Here is a 20,116-nt window from a genome sequence, read left to right on the forward strand (position 1 = left end):
ATGCTTCCCACAGTTGTAATTTGGGTGGTGGAACATTCCTGATATACACAGGAAACTGTTGAACATTTTAAGACCCAGCAGCATTGCAGTTCTTGACACAAACCGGTGCACCTGCCTGGCACCTACTACCATACCCCGTTCAAAGGCACTTAAATATTTTGTCTAACCCATTCACCCCCTGAATGGCACACATACACAATCCATGTCTCAATTGTCTCAAGGCTTAAAAATAATTAGTTAACCTGTCTCCTCCCCTTCATCTACACTGATTGAAGTGGATTTAACAAGTGACATCATTAAGGGATCATAGTTTTCACCTGGATTCACCTGGTCAGTCTATGTCATGTTCATTATGTTTTGTACACTAAGTATATATCAACACAGAGATGGCCAAAAGATTCACAAAAATTGATATTTTTGCAAATACAAGATACTCTACAGACCAATGTATCAAACTAAAATAGAAAATACTTTTGTAGAGATTTATGTAGATAAAATATAAATACATACAGGTCAATACATTCACTAGTACACACCTTCACTTCAACAACATTCTCAGTAACGTAAGAAAAAAACGTTTTACTTTCCGTGACTGTGATATTTGGTTGTTTATCTACCTTAGTTGAATGCACTGATGGTAAGACACTGGTATGACACTAAGTCTCTACTAAATAACTATTATATCAATATAAAAATGAACAGTTGCAAACCACGATGGGTAATATTATTGTCCTTCTTGTGGGTGAGGAGCTCATTATTATAATACCCAGCGTGCTTCAAGTGTTCCTTTTTACACATGTTTATAATTTAGCACTCTTATCAAACCATAGTGCCTTCAAACTTCTGATGCCAATGCAGGGGGCCCCAAAATTACAAACCCATATATAGAATTGTATAGAAACAAATTTGTAAACATTTTTACAAATTACAGGTCTTTAAAGTATCCGGTTAAAAAATCCATAGGATTGCAGTTTAGGCCAGTAAACTACAAATGACAAAATACTCAAAAGTAATTGAAATATGTATTTCAAAGACATAACAGAAATACTGTCCATCTGTGTCTCCACATTATCTTCTGAAACATGTCTGAAGGGAATGCCTGCTGTTGGAACACTACTCCACCCTAAAGCCACTCTCCAATTAGGGACACATCCTAGTTAAGCAGTACACCTTGCTGCAGTCAGCTCTCTATGCCTGTTTGGTGAGCCACCATGCAGCTGGTGGGTCTCCAACCCAGCCACTATCTCAAAGACTACGGACCTCGTGAGGAACTCTTTTCATGTAGTTTTGATTGGTATGGTGGCCAAAGACATTTCATTTATAGTTTTGACTTAAACGGATACTTCAGGATTTACTTCCCCAGTCAGATGAACTCGTGGATAACATTTTTATATCTCTGTGTGCAGTTTTTAAGTGATTGCCCAGTGATTATGCTCTGAGGAGAGAGAGGTATTTTGGTATTTATTTATTTTTATTTTGAAAGTGATTTGTTAAACATTTCTTTTCAATAAAACTCCAGGACATGTACTGTTAAAAATGGTCCTTTGCCTCCAATGTCCTGGTGATGCTCTGAAAGCACCCTGCAGACAGAGTATTCTACCACCACAATTACAAAATACCATGAAAATCAATTTATCAAAATAAACTAGACAAATACTTGGAATTTGTCATGTATTATATTACAAAATGCTTTTGCAAGTAGCCGGCCCGAACAGCAACAACATTCTTAGTAACTGTTACAAAACTATTGTTCTTGCTTGTTGACAGTGCTACTGTATGTTGTTATCTACCTTAGTTGAGCAAGTCACTATGGATAAGCTAAATAACTAAAATGGAAATGGAAATGTGAAAATTAACATTCAAAATTAACTGCAAAGCACACTGGGTATTATTATTGGCCCTGTTTCGGGGCAGAGCTTATTAGAATAATACTCAGCAGTGCTTTGCAATTGTTAATTTTTACATTTATGTTGTAGTCATTTAGCAGGCGCTCTTATCCAAAGAGACTTAGATCATTGATCTTAAGACAGTTAGGTGAGACAACACATCACAATCGTATCAAGTACATTTTCCCTCAACAAAGTATTTATCAATATTTTTTATATTTATTTCATTTAACAAACACTCTTATCACACCATAGTGCTAACACACTTCTGATACCATTGCAGGGAGAAAGGGATTTAACGGTTCAGAAGATGTGAACTGTTAAAAAACATGGTATAGTAAAGTATTTAGTATTTTGAAAATACAAAATGCATTGGAGCCCAGTGTAATTCAACTGACAAAATACTCAAAAGTAATTAAAATACATATTTCAAATACATAAATACAAATAATCTCTGCCTTCTACCCAATACTCTATTACACTTCCTTATCAAAGAAACCACACCCCCTGTAGATACAGAGTACACAGTCAAGTAGGAAGCCACTCCCTCTCCTCTGGTGTAGAGCTCAATGAAACAGAAAGTAATATTTGACACTACTGCCATTGTTTAACCTACGAGAGAAAGCACCAAAATGGCAGAGAATCAGGAACTGTTCTGTTGCTCCATCTGTCTGGATCTACTGAAAGATCCGGTGACTACTGCCTGTGGACACAGTTACTGTGTGGGCTGTATTAAAGAAAGCTGGGATAAGGATGTTCTGAAAGGTGTCTACAGATGTCCCCAGTGCAGACAGACCTTTACCCCAAGACCTGTTCTGAAGAGAAACATTGTGCTGGCTGAAGTGGTGGAGAATCTGAAGAAGACAGGACTCCAGGCTGCTCCCCCTCCTGCTCTGTGCTATGCTGGACCTGGAGATGTGGCGTGTGATTTCTGCACTGGGACCAGAAAGCAGAAAGCCCTCATGTCCTGTCTGGTGTGTCTGGCCTCTTACTGTGAGACTCACCTCCAACTTCACTATGAATCTCGTGCTTTGAAGAAGCACAAGCTGGTCAAAGCCACCGCACAACTACAGGAGAAGATCTGCTCTCATCATGACAAACTGCTGGAGGTTTTCTGTCGTACCGATCAGCAGTGTATCTGTTATCAGTGTGTGATGGATGAACATAAAGGCCATGATACAGTGTCAGCTTCAGCAGAGAGGACTGAGAAACAGGTAAGACCAGAACAACTTGTTGGTGACTGTCTGACAAACAAAGAATTAAAGATACAGTAGGAACTAAGGATGTTTGAATATGAGATCATTCAAATTAAATTGATCCTCAGCAGAACAAATATGAACACAAACCTTGAATATATATATATATATGTTAACCCAGATTCTCCAAATGTATCACCATTTTCTAAAGTCAAACACTATTATCATTCTAAATGCCCTTTTTTCAGTCCAAACTTCAGTCTAACCTCCTTGATACATGTAGGTATACAGTAAAACTATGATCATTCACGTAGAAACATAATAAAATCACACTGCAAAGGGACCATCAATATTTTAGACCTTCCTCTCTATGGGCCCTATGTCACATTACTATACTATTGATCTACTGGACAAATAAAGCTTGATAGCTCACTGAAGAGTGATTCTCCACAGAGGCAGCTGGGGATGAGTCAGCAGAAGGTCCAGCAGAGATTCCAGGAGAGAGAGAAGGAGCTGAAGGAGCTCCAACAGGCTGTGGAATCTCTCAAAGTGAGTGTTGTTCACAAGAGGAGACATACCATTTCACTTCTCTCCTCCAGTCAAAGAGAGAGGGAGAGAGAAGGGCCCATCTCCAATCCCACTTACCCCACTGTTGGGAACAGGATGTCTTGACCCCTTTCAGAGAATAGACTGCTTATGAACCCGGGTCTACTGCAGGAGAATGCAATATCTTGAACATTACACCAAAAGGACATTCCCTATTGGGCTGTGGGCCAACACCGAATTTGAAGTCGCAGGCGGGGCTATCTCATCACATAACCATGAGTAACCATGACCGACTCATGTCCCCTATATATGAACATGGAGCCCTCTCTCGCAATTTTTCTCAATTGAAAGGGCTTTATTGGCATGGGAAACATATGTTTACATTACAAATCAAGTGAAATAGACAATAAACAAAAGTGAAATAAACTATCAGAAATTAACAGTAAACATTACACTCACACAAGTTTTAAAGGTATAGAGACATTTCAAATGTTATAATTCAAGTGCAAACTGTCAGGTGCGTGAATGAGGACCCAAAAGCGAATTAACAAAACAGAGTTTCTTTAATGACGAAACACACGTAGGCTCAGATGGACAGGCAGATTCCGACAGGACAGGACAAGGTTAGATGAACAGGCAGATTCCGACAGGACAGGACAAGGTTGCAGCAAACACGACGATAGTCTGGTTCAGGCATGAGTAACACAAACGAGAATCCGACAAAGACAGGAGCAGGAACAGAGAGAGATATAGAGACCTAATCAGAGGGAAAAAGGGAACAGGTGGGAAAAGGGGTGAACTAGGTAGTTAGAGAAGACAAGGAACAGCTGGGGGAAAGAGGGGAAGAAAAGGTAACCTAATACGACCAGCAGAGGGAGACAGGGTGAAGAGAAAGAACAGGAACAGGACACAACATGACAATACATGACAGTACCCCCCCACTCACCGAGCGCCTCCTGGCGCACTCGAGGAGGAAACCTGGCGGCAACGGAGGAAATCATCGATCAGCGAACGGTCCAGCACGTCCCGAGAGGGAACCCAACTCCTCTCCTCAGGACCGTACCCCTCCCAATCCACTAGGTACTGGTGACCACGGCCCCGAGGACGCATGTCCAAAATCTTACGGACCCTGTAGATAGGTGCGCCCTCGACAAGGATGGGGGGGGGGGGGAAGACGAGCGGGGGCGCGAAGAACGGGCTTAACACAGGAGACATGGAAGACCGGGTGGACGCGACGAAGATATCGCGGAAGAAGAAGTCGCACTGCGACAGGATTAATGATCTGAGAAATACGGAACGGACCAATGAACCGCGGGGTCAACTTGCGAGAAGCTGTCTTAAGGGGAAGGTTCTGAGTGGAGAGCCAAACTCTCTGACCGCGACAATATCTACGACTCTTAGTTCTACGTTTATTAGCAGCTCTCACAGTCTGCGCCCTATAACGGCAAAGTGCAGACCTGACCCTCTTCCAGGTGCGCTCGCAACGTTGGACAAAAGCCTGAGCGGAGGGGACGCTGGACTCGGCGAACTGAGATGAGAACAGCGGAGGCTGGTACCCGAGGCTACTCTGAAAAGGAGATAGCCCGGTCGCAGACGAAGGAAGCGAGTTGTGGGTGTATTCTGCCCAGGGGAGCTGTTCTGACCAAGACGCAGGGTTGCGAAAAGAAAGACTGCGTAAGATGCGACCAATAGTCTGATTGGCCCGTTCTGCTTGACCGTTAGACTGGGGGTGAAAGCCGGAAGAGAGACTGACGGAAGCCCCAATCAAACGGCAAAACTCCCTCCAAAATTGAGACGTGAATTGCGGACCTCTGTCCGAAACGACGTCTGACGGAAGGCCATGAATTCTGAAAACATTCTCGATGATGATTTGTGCCGTCTCTTTAGCAGAAGGAAGCTTAGCAAGGGGAATAAAATGAGCCGCCTTAGAGAACCTATCGACAACCGTAAGAATAACAGTCTTCCCCGCTGACGAAGGCAGTCCGGTGACAAAATCTAAGGCGATGTGAGACCACGGTCGAGAGGGAATGGGAAGCGGCCTGAGACGGCCGGCAGGAGGGGAGTTACCGGACTTAGTCTGCGCGCAGACCGAACAAGCAGCCACGAAACGACGCGTGTCATGCTCCCGGGTGGGCCACCAAAAACGCTGGCGAATGGAAGCAAGCGTACCCCGAACGCCAGGGTGGCCGGCTAACTTGGCAGAGTGAGCCCACTGAAGAACGGCCAGACGAGTAGGAACGGGAACGAAAAGAAGGTTCCTAGGACAAGCGCGCGGCGACGGAGTGTGAGTGAGTGCTTGCTTTACCTGCCTCTCAATTCCCCAGACAGTCAACCCGACAACACGCCCCTCAGGGAGAATCCCCTCGGGGTCAGTGGAGGCTACTGAAGAACTGAAGAGACGAGATAAAGCATCAGGCTTGGTGTTCTTAGAGCCCGGACGATAAGAAATCACGAACTCGAAACGAGCGAAAAACAGCGCCCAGCGCGCCTGACGCGCATTAAGTCGTTTGGCAGAACGGATGTACTCAAGGTTCCTATGGTCAGTCCAAACGACAAAAGGAACGGTCGCCCCCTCCAACCACTGTCGCCATTCGCCTAGGGCTAAGCGGATGGCGAGCAGTTCGCGGTTTCCCACATCATAGTTACGTTCCGACGGCGACAGGCGATGAGAAAAATACGCGCAAGGGTGGACCTTGTCGTCAGAGAGGGAGCGCTGAGAAAGAATGGCTCCCACGCCCACCTCTGACGCGTCAACCTCGACAACGAACTGTCTAGAGACGTCAGGTGTAACAAGGATAGGTGCGGATGTAAAACGATTCTTGAGGAGATCAAAAGCTCCCTGGGCGGAAACGGACCACTTAAAGCACGTCTTGACAGAAGTAAGGGCTGTGAGAGGAGCTGCCACCTGACCGAAATTACGGATGAAACGACGATAGAAGTTCGCGAAGCCGAGAAAGCGCTGCAGCTCGACGCGTGACTTAGGGACGGGCCAATCAATGACAGCTTGGACCTTAGCGGGATCCATCTTAATGCCTTCAGCGGAAATAACAGAACCGAGAAATGTGACGGAGGAGGCATGAAAAGTGCACTTCTCAGCCTTCACAAAAAGACAATTCTCTAAAAGGCGCTGGAGGACACGTCGAACGTGCTGAACATGAATCTGGAGTGACGGTGAAAAAATCAGGATATCGTCAAGGTAAACGAAAACAAAGATGTTCAGCATGTCTCTCAGGACATCATTGACTAATGCCTGAAAGACAGCTGGAGCATTAGCGAGGCCGAAAGGAAGAACCCGGTATTCAAAGTGCCCTAACGGAGTGTTAAACGCCGTCTTCCACTCGTCCCCCTCCCTGATGCGCACGAGATGGTAAGCGTTACGAAGGTCCAACTTAGTGAAAAACCTGGCTCCCTGCAGGATCTCGAAGGCTGAAGACATAAGAGGAAGCGGATAACGATTCTTCACTGTTATGTCATTCAGCCCTCGATAATCTATGCAGGGGCGCAGGGACCCGTCCTTCTTCTTAACAAAAAAAAACCCCGCTCCGGCGGGAGAGGAGGAGGGGACTATGGTACCGGCGGCAAGAGCTACAGACAAATAATCTTCGAGAGCCTTACGTTCGGGAGCCGACAGAGAGTATAGTCTACCCCGGGGGGGAGTGGTTCCCGGAAGGAGATCAATACTACAATCATACGACCGGTGTGGAGGAAGAGAGGTGGCCCTGGACCGACTGAACACCGTGCGCAGATCGTGATATTCCTCCGGCACCCCTGTCAAATCACCAGGCTCCTCCTGTGAAGAAGAGACAGAGGAAACAGGAGGGACAGCAGACATTCACATGACAAGAGACGTTCCAGGAGAGGATAGAATTACTAGACCAATTAATAGAAGGATTATGACAAACTAGCCAGGGATGGCCCAAAACAACAGGTGTAAAAGGTGAACGAAAAATTAAAAAATAAATGGTTTCGCTATGATTACCAGAGACAGTGAGGGTTAAAGGTAGCGTCTCACGCTGAATCCTGGGGAGAGGACTACCATCCAAGGCGAACAAGGCCGTGGGCTCCCTTAACTGTCTGAGAGGAATGTCATGTTCCCGAGCCCAGGTCTCGTCCATAAAACAGCCCTCCGCCCCAGAGTCTATCAAGGCACTGCAGGAAGCTGACGAACCGGTCCAGCGTAGATGGACCGACAAGGTAGTGCAGGATCTTGAAGGAGAGACAGGAGTAGTAGCGCTCACCAGTAGCCCTCCGCTTACTGATGAGCTCTGGCTTTTACTGGACATGAAGTGACAAAATGACCAGCGGAACCGCAATAGAGACAGAGGCGGTTGGTGATTCTCCGTTCCCTCTCTTTAGTCGAGATGCGGATACCTCCCAGCTGCATAGGCTCAGCACCCGAGCCGGCAGAGGAAGATGGTAGTGATGCGGAGAGGGGGGCAACGGAGAACGCGAGCTCCTTTCCACGAGCTCGGTGACGAAGATCAACCCGTCGCTCAATGCGAATAGCGAGTTCAATCAAGGAATCCACGCTGGAAGGAACCTCCCGGGAGAGAATCTCATCCTTTACCTCTGCGCGGAGACCCTCCAGAAAACGAGCGAGCAAAGCCGGCTCGTTCCAGCCACTGGAGGCAGCAAGAGTGCGAAACTCAATAGAGTAGTCTGTTATGGATCGATTACCTTGACATAGGGAAGACAGGACCCTGGAAGCCTCCTCCCCAAAAACAGATCGATCAAAAACCCGTATCATCTCCTCCTTAAAGTCCTGATACTGGTTAGTACACTCAGCCCTTGCCTCCCAGATTGCCGTGCCCCACTCACGAGCCCGTCCAGTAAGGAGAGATATGACGTAGGCGATACGAGCAGTGCTCCTGGAGTAAGTGTTGGGCTGGAGAGAAAACACAATATCACACTGGGTGAGGAACGAGCGGCATTCAGTGGGCTCCCCAGAGTAACACGGCGGGTTATTGATTCTGGGCTCCGGAGATTCGAAAGCCCTGGAAGTGGCCAGTGGATCGAGGCGGAGATGGTGAACCTGTTCTGTGAGGTTGGAGACTTGGGTGGCCAGGGTCTCAACGGCATGTCGAGCAGCAGACAATTCCTGCTCGTGTCTGCCTAGCATCGCTCCCTGGATCTCGACGGCTGAGTGGAGAGGATCCGAAGTCGCTGGGTCCATTCTTGGTCGGATTCTTCTGTCAGGTGCGTGAATGAGGACCCAAAAGTGAATTAACAAAACAGAGTTTCTTTAATGACGAAACACACGTAGGCTCAGATGGACAGGGTTAGATGAACAGGCAGATTCCGACAGGACAGGACAAGGTTGCAGCAAACACGACGATAGTCTGGTTCAGGCATGAGTAACACAAACGAGAATCCGACAAAGACAGGAGCAGGAACAGAGAGAGATATAGAGACATAATCAGAGGGAAAAAGGGAACAGGTGGGAAAAGGGGTGAACTAGGTAGTTAGAGAAGACAAGGAACAGCTGGGGGAAAGAGGGGAAGAAAAGGTAACCTAATACGACCAGCAGAGGGAGACAGGGTGAAGAGAAAGAACAGGAACAGGACACAACATGACAATACATGACACAAACAGAGTGAGCCGTGTGCCAGACTGAGTTCTGGAGTTGAAATGGAAATGAATGAGGGAGAATTAAGTGAGGTAGAAGGTGTGGTGAAGACCTCAGAACCAGAGCCTAGCATCAATGGACATGATAAAGAAGAATCTGGTGCAGTAGGAGTTACATTGTTGGAGAAAGTGGATCCATACCTTTTGGCAGATCCATGTGTGGTTTCAGGGTGGGTGGTAAAGGAGTTGGGTGCAGTTGAATCAGTGAAGGTAACCTGTAGTGGACTTGTGATATTTGTTTGAGTTTCTTCTGGCTAGAGGGAGTGGGCGTTCTGTGTCATGCAACTTGGGTCAAGATCTGTTGCTTCCTTTGCTCTTAGGAACAGGGCACCATTGAAAGGAGTGATTTCTAGGGTAGTGTTAAGTGTGGAGCAATTGAAGTTGATGATTCCTGGTGAAACAGAGGAGTCACTGTCAGTCCTTTTGAGTGTTTACCCAACAAAGTCATGTCAGGATACATCAGTTATCCTTTTTATAGGTTTTGTGCCAAAGCCGCTGCCCTTTTTCAGGTGCAACGTTGATGGTCATGTTGCAGCAGTTTGTAGGAGGGTGATTCCAAGATGTGGGAAGTGTGCCGGAGGGCATGGGATAGAAAATTGTGTTGTTTCGGTGTTGTGTGTAGGGGTGCACTGTTGCTGGGGATCGGAAGTGTCCAGTGAGAGAGAGGCAGGTTTAGGTGGCTAGAGTCAGAGTAGTGCAGAAGGTGTCGTATGCTGAGGCAGTGAAGAAAGTAGAGGAGGATGGGTCAAGGGTGAGGGATCCTGAGAGGATCCCTGTGAGTAGTAGATCTGTGCCAGCACAGAGGGATAGGACAACGAGTGATATATGCTTCAGTAAGGTTGGCTTCTTAGCGTTCATAGCAAATCACAGAAAATAGATGTTGTGGTGGCAGCTGCAGAGAAGTATTTGGGCATACGACACTGAGTTACAGGCTGTGTTGAGTGGTGGTGTCCCGTCCTCCCAGGGTGTTGACATGGTGCATGTCTCTCTCTCTCATTCTATCTCTCTCGCGGCAGTTGGTCGTGTGAGGGTCGTGAGGAGGGCTGCAATTCTTTTTTCTTTTGGTTGTTGTGTTCTTTCTTAGATTTTTTAAAATATTTTTTTCTTGGTGGAGCGTTTGTTTATTGGTTTCCACTGTTTATCATTTTGAGTTGAGGGGGGAGTAGGGGTAGTTTGTTTGAGGTTGGGCAGCGTGATGGCCGCGATGTCGTCATCCGAGTGGGGAAGAAACGCTGTCGTTCGTAGTGGCTTCAGGTGCGTTCAGGAGAATAGTGTTTATTATGGACAAACAGATCCTTAAGGAGTTGCTTAGTTTTGGTAAATTTGAAAGTAGTTTTCGTGTGCTCTCGGCTGGGTGCCAAGCATAATTCCTTAAACATGTTGTCTCCTTTCGTAAGCAAGTATTGGTTTCTTAACAATGCAGAACAGCAGGTAAATGTCCACTTCAAGGTTAAGCAGGGGGATGGGTGGTACGCAGGGTTTGATAGCACATATTTTTCAGTGTTTTGAGTGTGTGGACTTAGGGTATAATGCTACCGCAGACAAGCCCGACCACCTGGCAGCGGGAGCTAGGACTCAGGGGGCGAAGGCTTGGTCTAGCTTTGCTATGGGACAGTCTACTGGAGGAAGTACCAGGGGGAAGAGAGTAGAGCAGGGCCAAGTGGTGGTGCGCAGGCATCGGAGAGAAACGGTGTGGCGGGAGCTAGTGGGATGGTGGAGGTGAGGCGGGTTGCAGCTGGGCAACATGGGCAACATGGGCAGAGGCAGGTTGCTGTAGTAATGGAGACTCCGGTGGGCTCATCCCAGGAAATATCTATTGCCTGCCATTGGAGAGGAGGGACTAATCAAGGAGGCAGATAGGGGAGGAGGAGGAAGGTTTTGTGCCAATGGAGGAGGAGGAAGAGGTGGGGTGAGTAGGTGGGAGTGGAGGAGGAGGAGGCCTCGTTTTCAGGTGGCTCATTGGATCCAGAGCTGACAGCCAGTCCCAGTATATATGGTGAGAGAACTTAAAAGGTTCCTGATGGAGACTAAAGTCTTATTTTATTGATCCTGGAAGGTTTTTAAGGTCAGTACAACTCGCGATGAAGGATGTGGTGTTTAGTGTCCTCTCACTCAGGATGTTGTATAGGCTAAGAAAATGGGTCATGGGTGCTTAAAACCTCTTTGGGCTGAGATCCCGCTAACGGGATCGATATGACAACAGCCAGTGAAAGTGCAGGGCGCCAAATTCAAAACATCAGAAATCCCATAATTAAAATTCCTCAAACATACAAGTATTTTACACCATTTTAAATATACATTTCTTGTTAATCCCACCACAGTGTCCGATATCAAAAAGGCTTTACGATGAAAGCAAACCAAACTATTATGTTAGGTCAGAGCCAAGTCACAGAAAAACACATCCATTTTTCCAGCCAAAGAGAGGAGTCACAAAAAGCAGAAATAGAGATAAATTAATCATTAACCTTTGATGATCTTCATCAGATGACACTCATAGGACTTCATGTTACACAATACATGTATGTTTTGTTCGATAAAGTTCATATTTATATTTAAAAAAATCTCAGTATACAGTGCCTTGCGAAAGTATTCGGCCCCCTTGAACTTTGCGACCTTTTGCCACATTTCAGGCTTCAAACATAAAGATATAAAACTGTATTATTTTGTGAAGAATCAACAACAAGTGGGACACAATCATGAAGTGGAACAACATTTATTGGATATTTCAAACTTTTTTAACAAATCAAAAACTGAAAAATTGGGCGTGCAAAATTATTCAGCCCCTTTACTTTCAGTGCAGCAAACTCTCTCCAGAAGTTCAGTGAGGATCTCTGAATGATCCAATGTTGACCTAAATGACTAATGATGATAAATACAATCCACCTGTGTGTAATCAAGTTTCCGTATAAATGCACCTGCACTGTGATAGTCTCAGAGTTCCGTTCTTCATCAGAATGCACTCCCAGGAATCCCAGTTCCACAATAAATGTTTGTTTTGCTCGATAATGTCCATAATTTATGTCCAAATACCTCCTTTTCCCCCGCGCTTTTAGCCCAGTAATCAAAATTAATGACGCGCGATCACTAGGTGCAGACGAAAAGTCAAAAATCTCCATCACAGTCCGTAGAAACATGTCAAACGATGTATAGAATCAATCTTTAGGATGTTTTTAACATAAATCGTCAATAATGTTCCAACCGGATAATTCCTATGTCTTCAGAAATGCAATGGAACTCAAGCTAACTCTCACATGAACGCGCGTGGCCAGCTCGTGGCTCTCTGGCAGACCTCTGACTCATCCCCCTCTCATTCATCCCCACTTCACAGTAGAAGCATCAAACAAGGTTCTAAAGACTGTTGACATCTAGTGGAAGCCTTAGGAAGTGCAATTTGACCCCATAGACACTGTGCATTCGATATTCGCTGTCCTTGAAAATAAGAATTTGTTATTGACTTGCCTTGTTTAAAAAAAAGGTTCTGAGCCATAGCACAAATCTTAGTGCAGGTGTAGCAAAATAGGTTGTTAGTGGTTAGAGCCAAAATCAATTACCTTGTCTTTGCTTTCATATATGTGTATGCACCTAGTACAGGGCTCAGTTCTCTGTTTCACCAGGGCCCAGGCAGCTGTCCTATCAGAAATTACATGTAATGCTCTTACAAGATACCACTTTTTCTCAAGATTCCAAGGCTTTTGCGATAGGTGGGGACAGCAGAAGGGGGCGATTGAGTCTCTTGGTCAGTTGTAGGGAAATCCCAGATTCTGGTTTTCTGTCAGCAGTATACAGATTTTTCCTCTTCAGAAGCCAGAGTACTGGGGGAGCTTGAGCGGTTCATAAGTGTGGTGGAGGCTGAGCTGGTGGGGCAGGGTAGGGTGGGGCAGGGTAGGGTGGGGCAGGAAAATTATCTATCTGAACTACATAGGGACCTAAGGGATTTATTTTCAGATTAAAGCAGAAGGAGCACTTGTAGGAGCTAGATTTTCTATGTTGAGAGAGATGGACGCTCTCAGCTATTTTGGGTTGGAAAATCCATTGTTTACATTTATCTGATGGGCATGCAACTTCTGTTGTGGGGGAAATGAGGGAGCCTGTCGCAAAAAAATCAAATTGACATTTCCCTGGCCTTTCACAGACAAGCCCGACCACCCCATGTTGCGTGAGTTCGTTGGGGTGGGTGAACTGCTGCTAAGCTGTAAACAGGTGGCTTTGACTCTCCTGCCCAAAAAAGGGAATTTGAGCAACTTAAACAACTGGAGGCCTGTGGCATTGCTCTGTGTGGACTCTAAGGTCTTCGCCAAGGTCCTCGCTAACAGATGTTGTGAAAATTCTTACACAAGTCAATCTTAAATTAAACATCCTTTATTTTTCCGCACCCTGGAGAGGTTCCAACCAACTCAATGCACCACAGACAAGTTATATTTGCATGATTTAGCATAATTAATTAATCATTATCGTTTTGTTTCATTCATGTGACCGACCAACACTGGTTCATAACATGTGAAAGACCAATACCTCACAAGACTTCTTTTCTCTAAGCTGAGACCTTGAAACTGAGATATCTTTCGTTCTCAAAACAAGGTCTGGGCGTACTGCCAAATTGCAGCTCCTGATAGTGAGGATTCGTTCACTCAGCCACTTGCATGAACACAGAAATTGGTTTTTAGAACAGCACATGAATAGAACACAGAAATGTGTTATAAGAGCACAAACATTCAAATGTCCATCACACAGACTCAAGTCCCACCTGGACTCTATTGTACACAAGGACCAAACGTACCATGTACCAGGACGCTCAATAACAGGCAATCTGTTCATGATCAGGAGAAAGCCTTTGATAGGGTGGACCATGAATATATATCTGTTCACTGTGTTGTTTTGGTTGTGGGGAGAATTTTGTGGCCTGTTTTTAAGTGTTGTATGCTGGGGCTTCATGTATGGTCAAGGTGGGGCCAGTCTGGGTAGGGCAGGGCATTCACCAGGGATGCCCTCTGTCGGCAGTTATACACTCATGTTATTGAGCCCTTTCTAGGCCCTTTCTGGACCTAAGCTGGAGGCTACAGGGAGTGTGGGGGCCAGGCATAGGTTTGGGGACAGTCATGGCAGTGTCAGCATACGTTGATGACGTCTGTGTTGGTTAGGGATGAGCAGGACCTACGACCCTGGAGAATAGTTTGAGGGTGTATGAGGGGGCGTCGTCTGCTTAGGTAAACTGGGGCAAGAGTGAGACTCTGTTATGTGGGGCATGGAGGGACAGGGCACCGCCGCAGCTTCCAGGGGGGTGGCAGTGGGGCTGTGAGTGGCTCAAGATGCTTGGAGTGTAACTGGGCTCAGAGGGGTGGGTGAGGAAGGACTGGGAAGGAGTGTCACAAGCTGTGGCGTCGAGGCTGACAAAGTGGAGGTGGCATCCTCTCCCAAGTGTCATACAGAGGGAGGGTGCTGATCATCAACAACATGGCATCATCCTATGGCATAAATTGGCCATTCTCAACCCCCTGGCGCAAGTTAGTGAATTTTTTCTGATCGGGGCATCACTGGCTGAGGGAGGCGGTGCTGTACCTGCCTGTTAAGGAGGGTGGACAAGGCCTGGTGGACCTGGAGAGCGCAGGTGCTACTGTACTGTACCGTGGGTTAGATGGTACCAACATGTGCTCTGTCGAGGAGGGCTGGTGATTTGGTGCTGGATCAGCAGCTGTTCATCATGAGAACAAAGAGACTCAATACAGCAGGGGTCTCATTTCTATGCTGCAGTACTGAGGGCCTGGAAGATGCTGAGGCCCACATGAGAGGGAGGTGTGGTGCCTGGACCGTGGGTATAGGAGGAGCACATCTTCCACAACCCACTGATCCCGTTGAGGTCTGCTCATTTAGCCACCCTGCAGGGACCTTTAATCTCTCTAGGGGGTGTGGGATGCTACCGTCCCACCTGGCCAACATCCAGTGAAATTGCAGAGCGCCAAATTCAAAAACAGAAATACTCATTATAAAAATTCTTAAAAAATACAAGTGTTATACATCGGCTTAAAGATTAACTTCTTGTTCATCCAACCGCGGTGTCAGATTTCAAAAGGGCTTTACGGCAAAAGCATACCATGCGATTATCTGAGAACAGCGCCCAGCAGACAAATCATTACAAACAGTTACCAGCCAAGTAGAGGAGTTACACAAGTCAGAAATAGTGATAAAATTAATCACTCACCTTTGATGATCTTCCTATGGTTGCACTCACAAGACTCCCATTTACTCAATAAATGTTTGTTTTGTTCGATAAAGTCCCTGTCTGTATTCAAAAACCTCATATTGTTCGCTCGTTTTGTTCAGTAATCCCACAGGCTCAAAGGCAGTCACAACAGACAGACGAAAAATCTGAAAAGTATCAGTAAAGTTTGTAGAAACATGTCAAACGATGTTTATAATCAATCCTCAGGGTGTTTATAGTCATTATAATCAATAATATTTCAACAGGACAATAGCTTTGTCAATATAAAAGGAAAACAAGAAAGGCGTGCTCTCGGTCATGCGCAAGAAAAACCTCTGGGACACTGAATGGTCCACTCATTCAAAGTGGTCTTACTCCCTCATTTTTCAGAATACAAGCCTGAAACAATTTCTAAAGACTGTTGACATCTAGTGGAAGCCATAGGAAGTGCAATTTGAGTCCTACGTCAATGGATACTGTAATGGCATTCAATACTTCCTGAATGGATTTTTCTCAGGTTTTCGCCTGCCATATCAGTTATGTTATACTCACAGACATTATTTTAACAGTTCTGGAAAGTTTAAAGTGTTTTCTATCCAAATCTACCAAGTAAATGCATATCCTCTGGGCCTGAGTAGCAGGCAGTTTACCTTGGGCACCCTTTTCATCCGGAGATGAAAATAGTGCCCCCTACCCTAGTGAGGCTAATGGGAAAAGGTTTGTACATCAGGCGGGAAACAGTGAGGAGGGGTATGGAGCAGCCTGAGGAGGGGCCACAAACATTTTCACAACTGCAAGTGACAGTAGAGCCTGGGGGAGTTTGAGGAGGTGCTGGGTAAGGTGCTGTACACCCTCAGCCTCAGTGTCAAGGTTAGACACATCAGGAGCCTAGCAGGAGTGAAGGGGCATCAGTGGCAGGGGTTTGTGGGGATGAGAGCATGGCAGGGTATAGGTGGAAGGTCTATAAGCTCCCAGTGCTGGAAAGGTCAGGGGTCTTCCAGTGGAGGCTATGACATGGAGCCCTGAACACCAATAGCTGGTTGGCTTGGATTGCCCTGGGTGTTGGGGAGGGGTGTCCGTTTTCTGCAATGGCAGACTGTTTATCTTTTTTTGTGTTGCCAGGGTAATGCCATTACTGTTGATGCCTTAGTGTTGAGATTGAGTTTTACAAAATGATCAACAGTGTGGAGATGTTTCAGGAGGTATGGGGGCTCAGGGGGGCTGTCTGTATGGCTGGAGAGGAGGGGATGGATGTACGGTTGGAACGTGGTGCTGGATGGTGTATTGTACTGTGACATTGGGTACTGTATAATGTGATTGTGTGGAGGTTGTGGTGGCACACAATGTGCTTTTAGGAGGGGTTAGTGTAATGAGGATGGCTCATTAAAGTAAGACAAGTCAGTTCTGTCTCTCTCCCCCCCCCTCTCAACCTCTCAACCTCTCAACAGCGCTCTGCACAGGCAGCAGTGGAGGACAATGATCAGATCTTCACTGAGCTGATCCGCTCCATTGAGAGAAGGCGCTCTGAGGTGAAGAAGCTGATCAGAGCCCAAGAGAAGGCTCAGGTGAGTCAAGCTGAAGGACTCCTGGAGCAACTGAAGCAGGAGATAGCTGAGCTGAGGAAGAGAAGCACTGAGCTGGAGCAGCTCTCACATATAGAGGATCACATCCATTTCCTCCAGGTAACTAAACTGCCTTGATATGTGATACATCATTATTTTTTGTCTGTCTTTCTGTTCTGTCTCATTTTTCTATCTCTCTCTCTCTCTCTCTCTCTCTCTCTCTCTCTCTTTATCTCTCTCTCTCTCTCTCTCTCTCTCTCTCTGTCCCTCTCTCCAGAGTTATCAGTCTCTCGCCAGTATCAGTGTATCTTCAGACTTACCCAGCATCATTGTCCATCCTCTTCAGTACTTTAGAGATGTGAGTAAGACTGTGTCTGAACTGAGAGAGAAAGTAGAAGACTTCCTTAAAGGAGAATGGACCAAGATCTCGTCTACAGGTGTGTTGAAATTCTACTACAATACTAAGTCCTGTAAATCCAAACTGTAGTGCAATAAAAAGGTCCTACAGCCATCACCTTAGACATGTGGAATATCAAATCAAATTGTATTTCTCACATGCGATGAATACAACAGGTATTTCACCTTAGTGTGAAATGCTTACTTACAACCCTTAACCAACAACGCAGTTGAAAAAATCTGGGGTTAAGAAAACATTTACTAAATTAAATAAATAAATAACTAAAATAAAAAGTAACACAATAAAATAACAATACCGAGGCTGTATGCAGGGGGTACCGGGACCGAGTCGATGTGCGGGGGTCAGGTTAGTCAAGATAATTTATACAAATAGACAGTGTACCTGGCTGTTTGGTTAATTGGTCAGCAGTCTTATGGCTTGGGGGTAGAAGCTGTTAGGAGCCTTGAACATGGTATGATGATAACATTCCTTCTCTCTGTCAATGTGTTTGTGTGTCTGTAGTGAATATAGTGGATATTGTACTGCCTCCAGAGCCCAAGACCAGAGAACAGTTCTTACAATGTGAGTCTTTTTATTCTGAAGTAACTAACAGTCTCTTTTTACTGACACTCCTAACAATCCCTGTGGAAATGTATAGCAATAGTAGATCTAATTAAAGACTTGGTATCTATCTGACTCCTCATATTTCTCTGATTTGATCGCTGCTGTGCTCTAATCAAAGACAGGGTAGATACAGTATCTGACTTAACTTAATGTTCTAACTCCCCTCATTGGTCTCTGCTCTGCTCTTCTCCCAGATTCCTGTCAGCTCACACTGGACCCAAACACAGCACACACACGCCTCTCTCTGTCTAAAGGGAACAGAAAGGTGACCTATACAGGCCAAGTCCAACCATATCCTGATCATCCAGACAGATTCACAAATGACTTGATGGTGCTGTGTAGAGAGGGTCTGTCTAGACGCTGTTACTGGGAGGTGGAGTGGAGTGGGCTGTGTGTTATTACAGCAGTCTCATATAAAGACATCAGCAGAACAAGGAGAAGTAATACATTTGGACTCAATGACAAGTCTTGGAGTTTACACTACTATAGTGATGGTTATTGGTTCAGACACAATAGTGTTAGGACGAAAATACCAGGCGTTCAGTCCTCCAGAGTAGGAGTGTACCTGGATCACAAGGCAGGTACTCTGTCCTTCTACAGTGTCTCTGACACAATGACCCTCCTCCACAGAGTCCAGACCACATTCACTCAGCTCCTCTATCCTGGGTTTTCTATCGATTGTATTTTCTCTGGTACTGCTGAGCTGGTTAAACTGTAGTAAGGGCCCATTTACTAAATTAATTAAAATTATTCAAATGCAAAGTTTTCATCTTGTACATCAAAATGTCTCTATGGTACTTCTGAGCTGGTTAAACTGTAGTAGGGTCCACATAGATACTAGTCATGCTGGTGTAATCTAGAGCTGAGCTGGTTAAACTGTAGTAGGGTCCACATAGATACTAGTCATGCTGGTGTAATCTAGAGCTGAGCTGGTTAAACTGTAGTAGGGTCCACATAGATACTAGTCATGCTGGTGTAATCTAGAGCTGAGCTGGTTAAACTGTAGTAGGGTCCACATAGATACTAGTCATGCTGGTGTTGTCTATAGCTGAGCTGGTTAAACTGTAGTAGGGTCCACATAGATACTAGTCATGCTGGTGTAATCTAGAGCTGAGCTGGTTAAACTGTAGTAGGGTCCACATAGATACTAGTCATGCTGGTGTTGTCTATAGCTGAGCTGGTTAAACTGTAGTAGGGTCCACATAGATACTAGTCATGCTGGTGTAGTCTAGAGCTGAGCTGGTTAAACTGTAGTAGGGTCCACATAGATACTAGTCATGCTGTTGTAGTCTATAGCTGAGCTGGTTAAACTGTAGTAGGGTCCACATAGATACTAGTCATGCTGGTGTAGTCTATAGCTGAGCTGGTTAAACTGTAGTAGGGTCCACATAGATACTAGTCATGCTGGTGTAGTCTAGAGCTGAGCTGGTTAAACTGTAGTAGGGTCCACATAGATACTAGTCATGCTGGTGTAGTCTAGAGCTGAGCTGGTTAAACTGTAGTAGGGTCCACATAGATACTAGTCATGCTGGTGTAGTCTAGAGCTGAGCTGGTTAAACTGTAGTAGGGTCCACATAGATACTAGTCATGCTGTTGTAGTCTATAGCTGAGCTGGTTAAACTGTAGTAGGGTCCACATAGATACTAGTCATGCTGGTGTAGTCTATAGCTGAGCTGGTTAAACTGTAGTACAATGTTTAAATCTTGAATTTTGTTGTATCTTTTTTGACTAATTTGTTCTTATTAACTAAGTCAGTTAATAAGAACAAATTCTTGCTTACAACGATGGCCTACCCCGGCCAACCCCTCCCCTACCCCGGCCAACCCCTCCCCTAACCCGGCCAACCCCTCCCCTAACTCGGACGACGCTGGGCCAATTGTGCGCCGCCATATGGGACTCCCGATCACGGCCGGTTGTGATACATCCCGGGATCGAACCTGGGTCTGTAGTGACGCCTTTGACCGCTGCGCCACTCGGCAGGCAATCTCTATGTAGTTTTCCTCTGTGGCTTGGAACAGATAGTAACTAAACTATATTGCCTGGTTTTCCGGACACAGATTAATCCTAAAAAGAATGTTCAATAT

The 20,116-nt window shown here is 45.7% G+C and overlaps 1 protein-coding gene across 1 annotated transcript; it reads left to right on the forward strand.

Moving 5' to 3' along the window:
- Positions 1 to 1,437: 1,437 nt before the first annotated feature.
- LOC149983908 (E3 ubiquitin-protein ligase TRIM16-like) lies at positions 1,438 to 19,740 on the forward strand. The gene is made up of 6 exons (XM_021598759.3): positions 1,438 to 3,100; positions 3,536 to 3,631; positions 16,898 to 17,131; positions 17,289 to 17,448; positions 17,931 to 17,990; positions 18,227 to 19,740. The coding sequence occupies exons 1-6, from the start codon at positions 2,519 to 2,521 to the stop codon at positions 18,748 to 18,750; spliced, it is 1,656 nt and encodes a 551-aa protein (XP_021454434.2). The 5' UTR covers positions 1,438 to 2,518; the 3' UTR covers positions 18,751 to 19,740.
- Positions 19,741 to 20,116: the final 376 nt, after the last annotated feature.

Source organism: Oncorhynchus mykiss, chromosome 4 (genome assembly GCF_057628025.1).
Source record: "Oncorhynchus mykiss isolate SJ-2025 chromosome 4, ASM5762802v1, whole genome shotgun sequence".
Taxonomy (NCBI): Eukaryota; Metazoa; Chordata; class Actinopteri; order Salmoniformes; family Salmonidae; genus Oncorhynchus; species Oncorhynchus mykiss.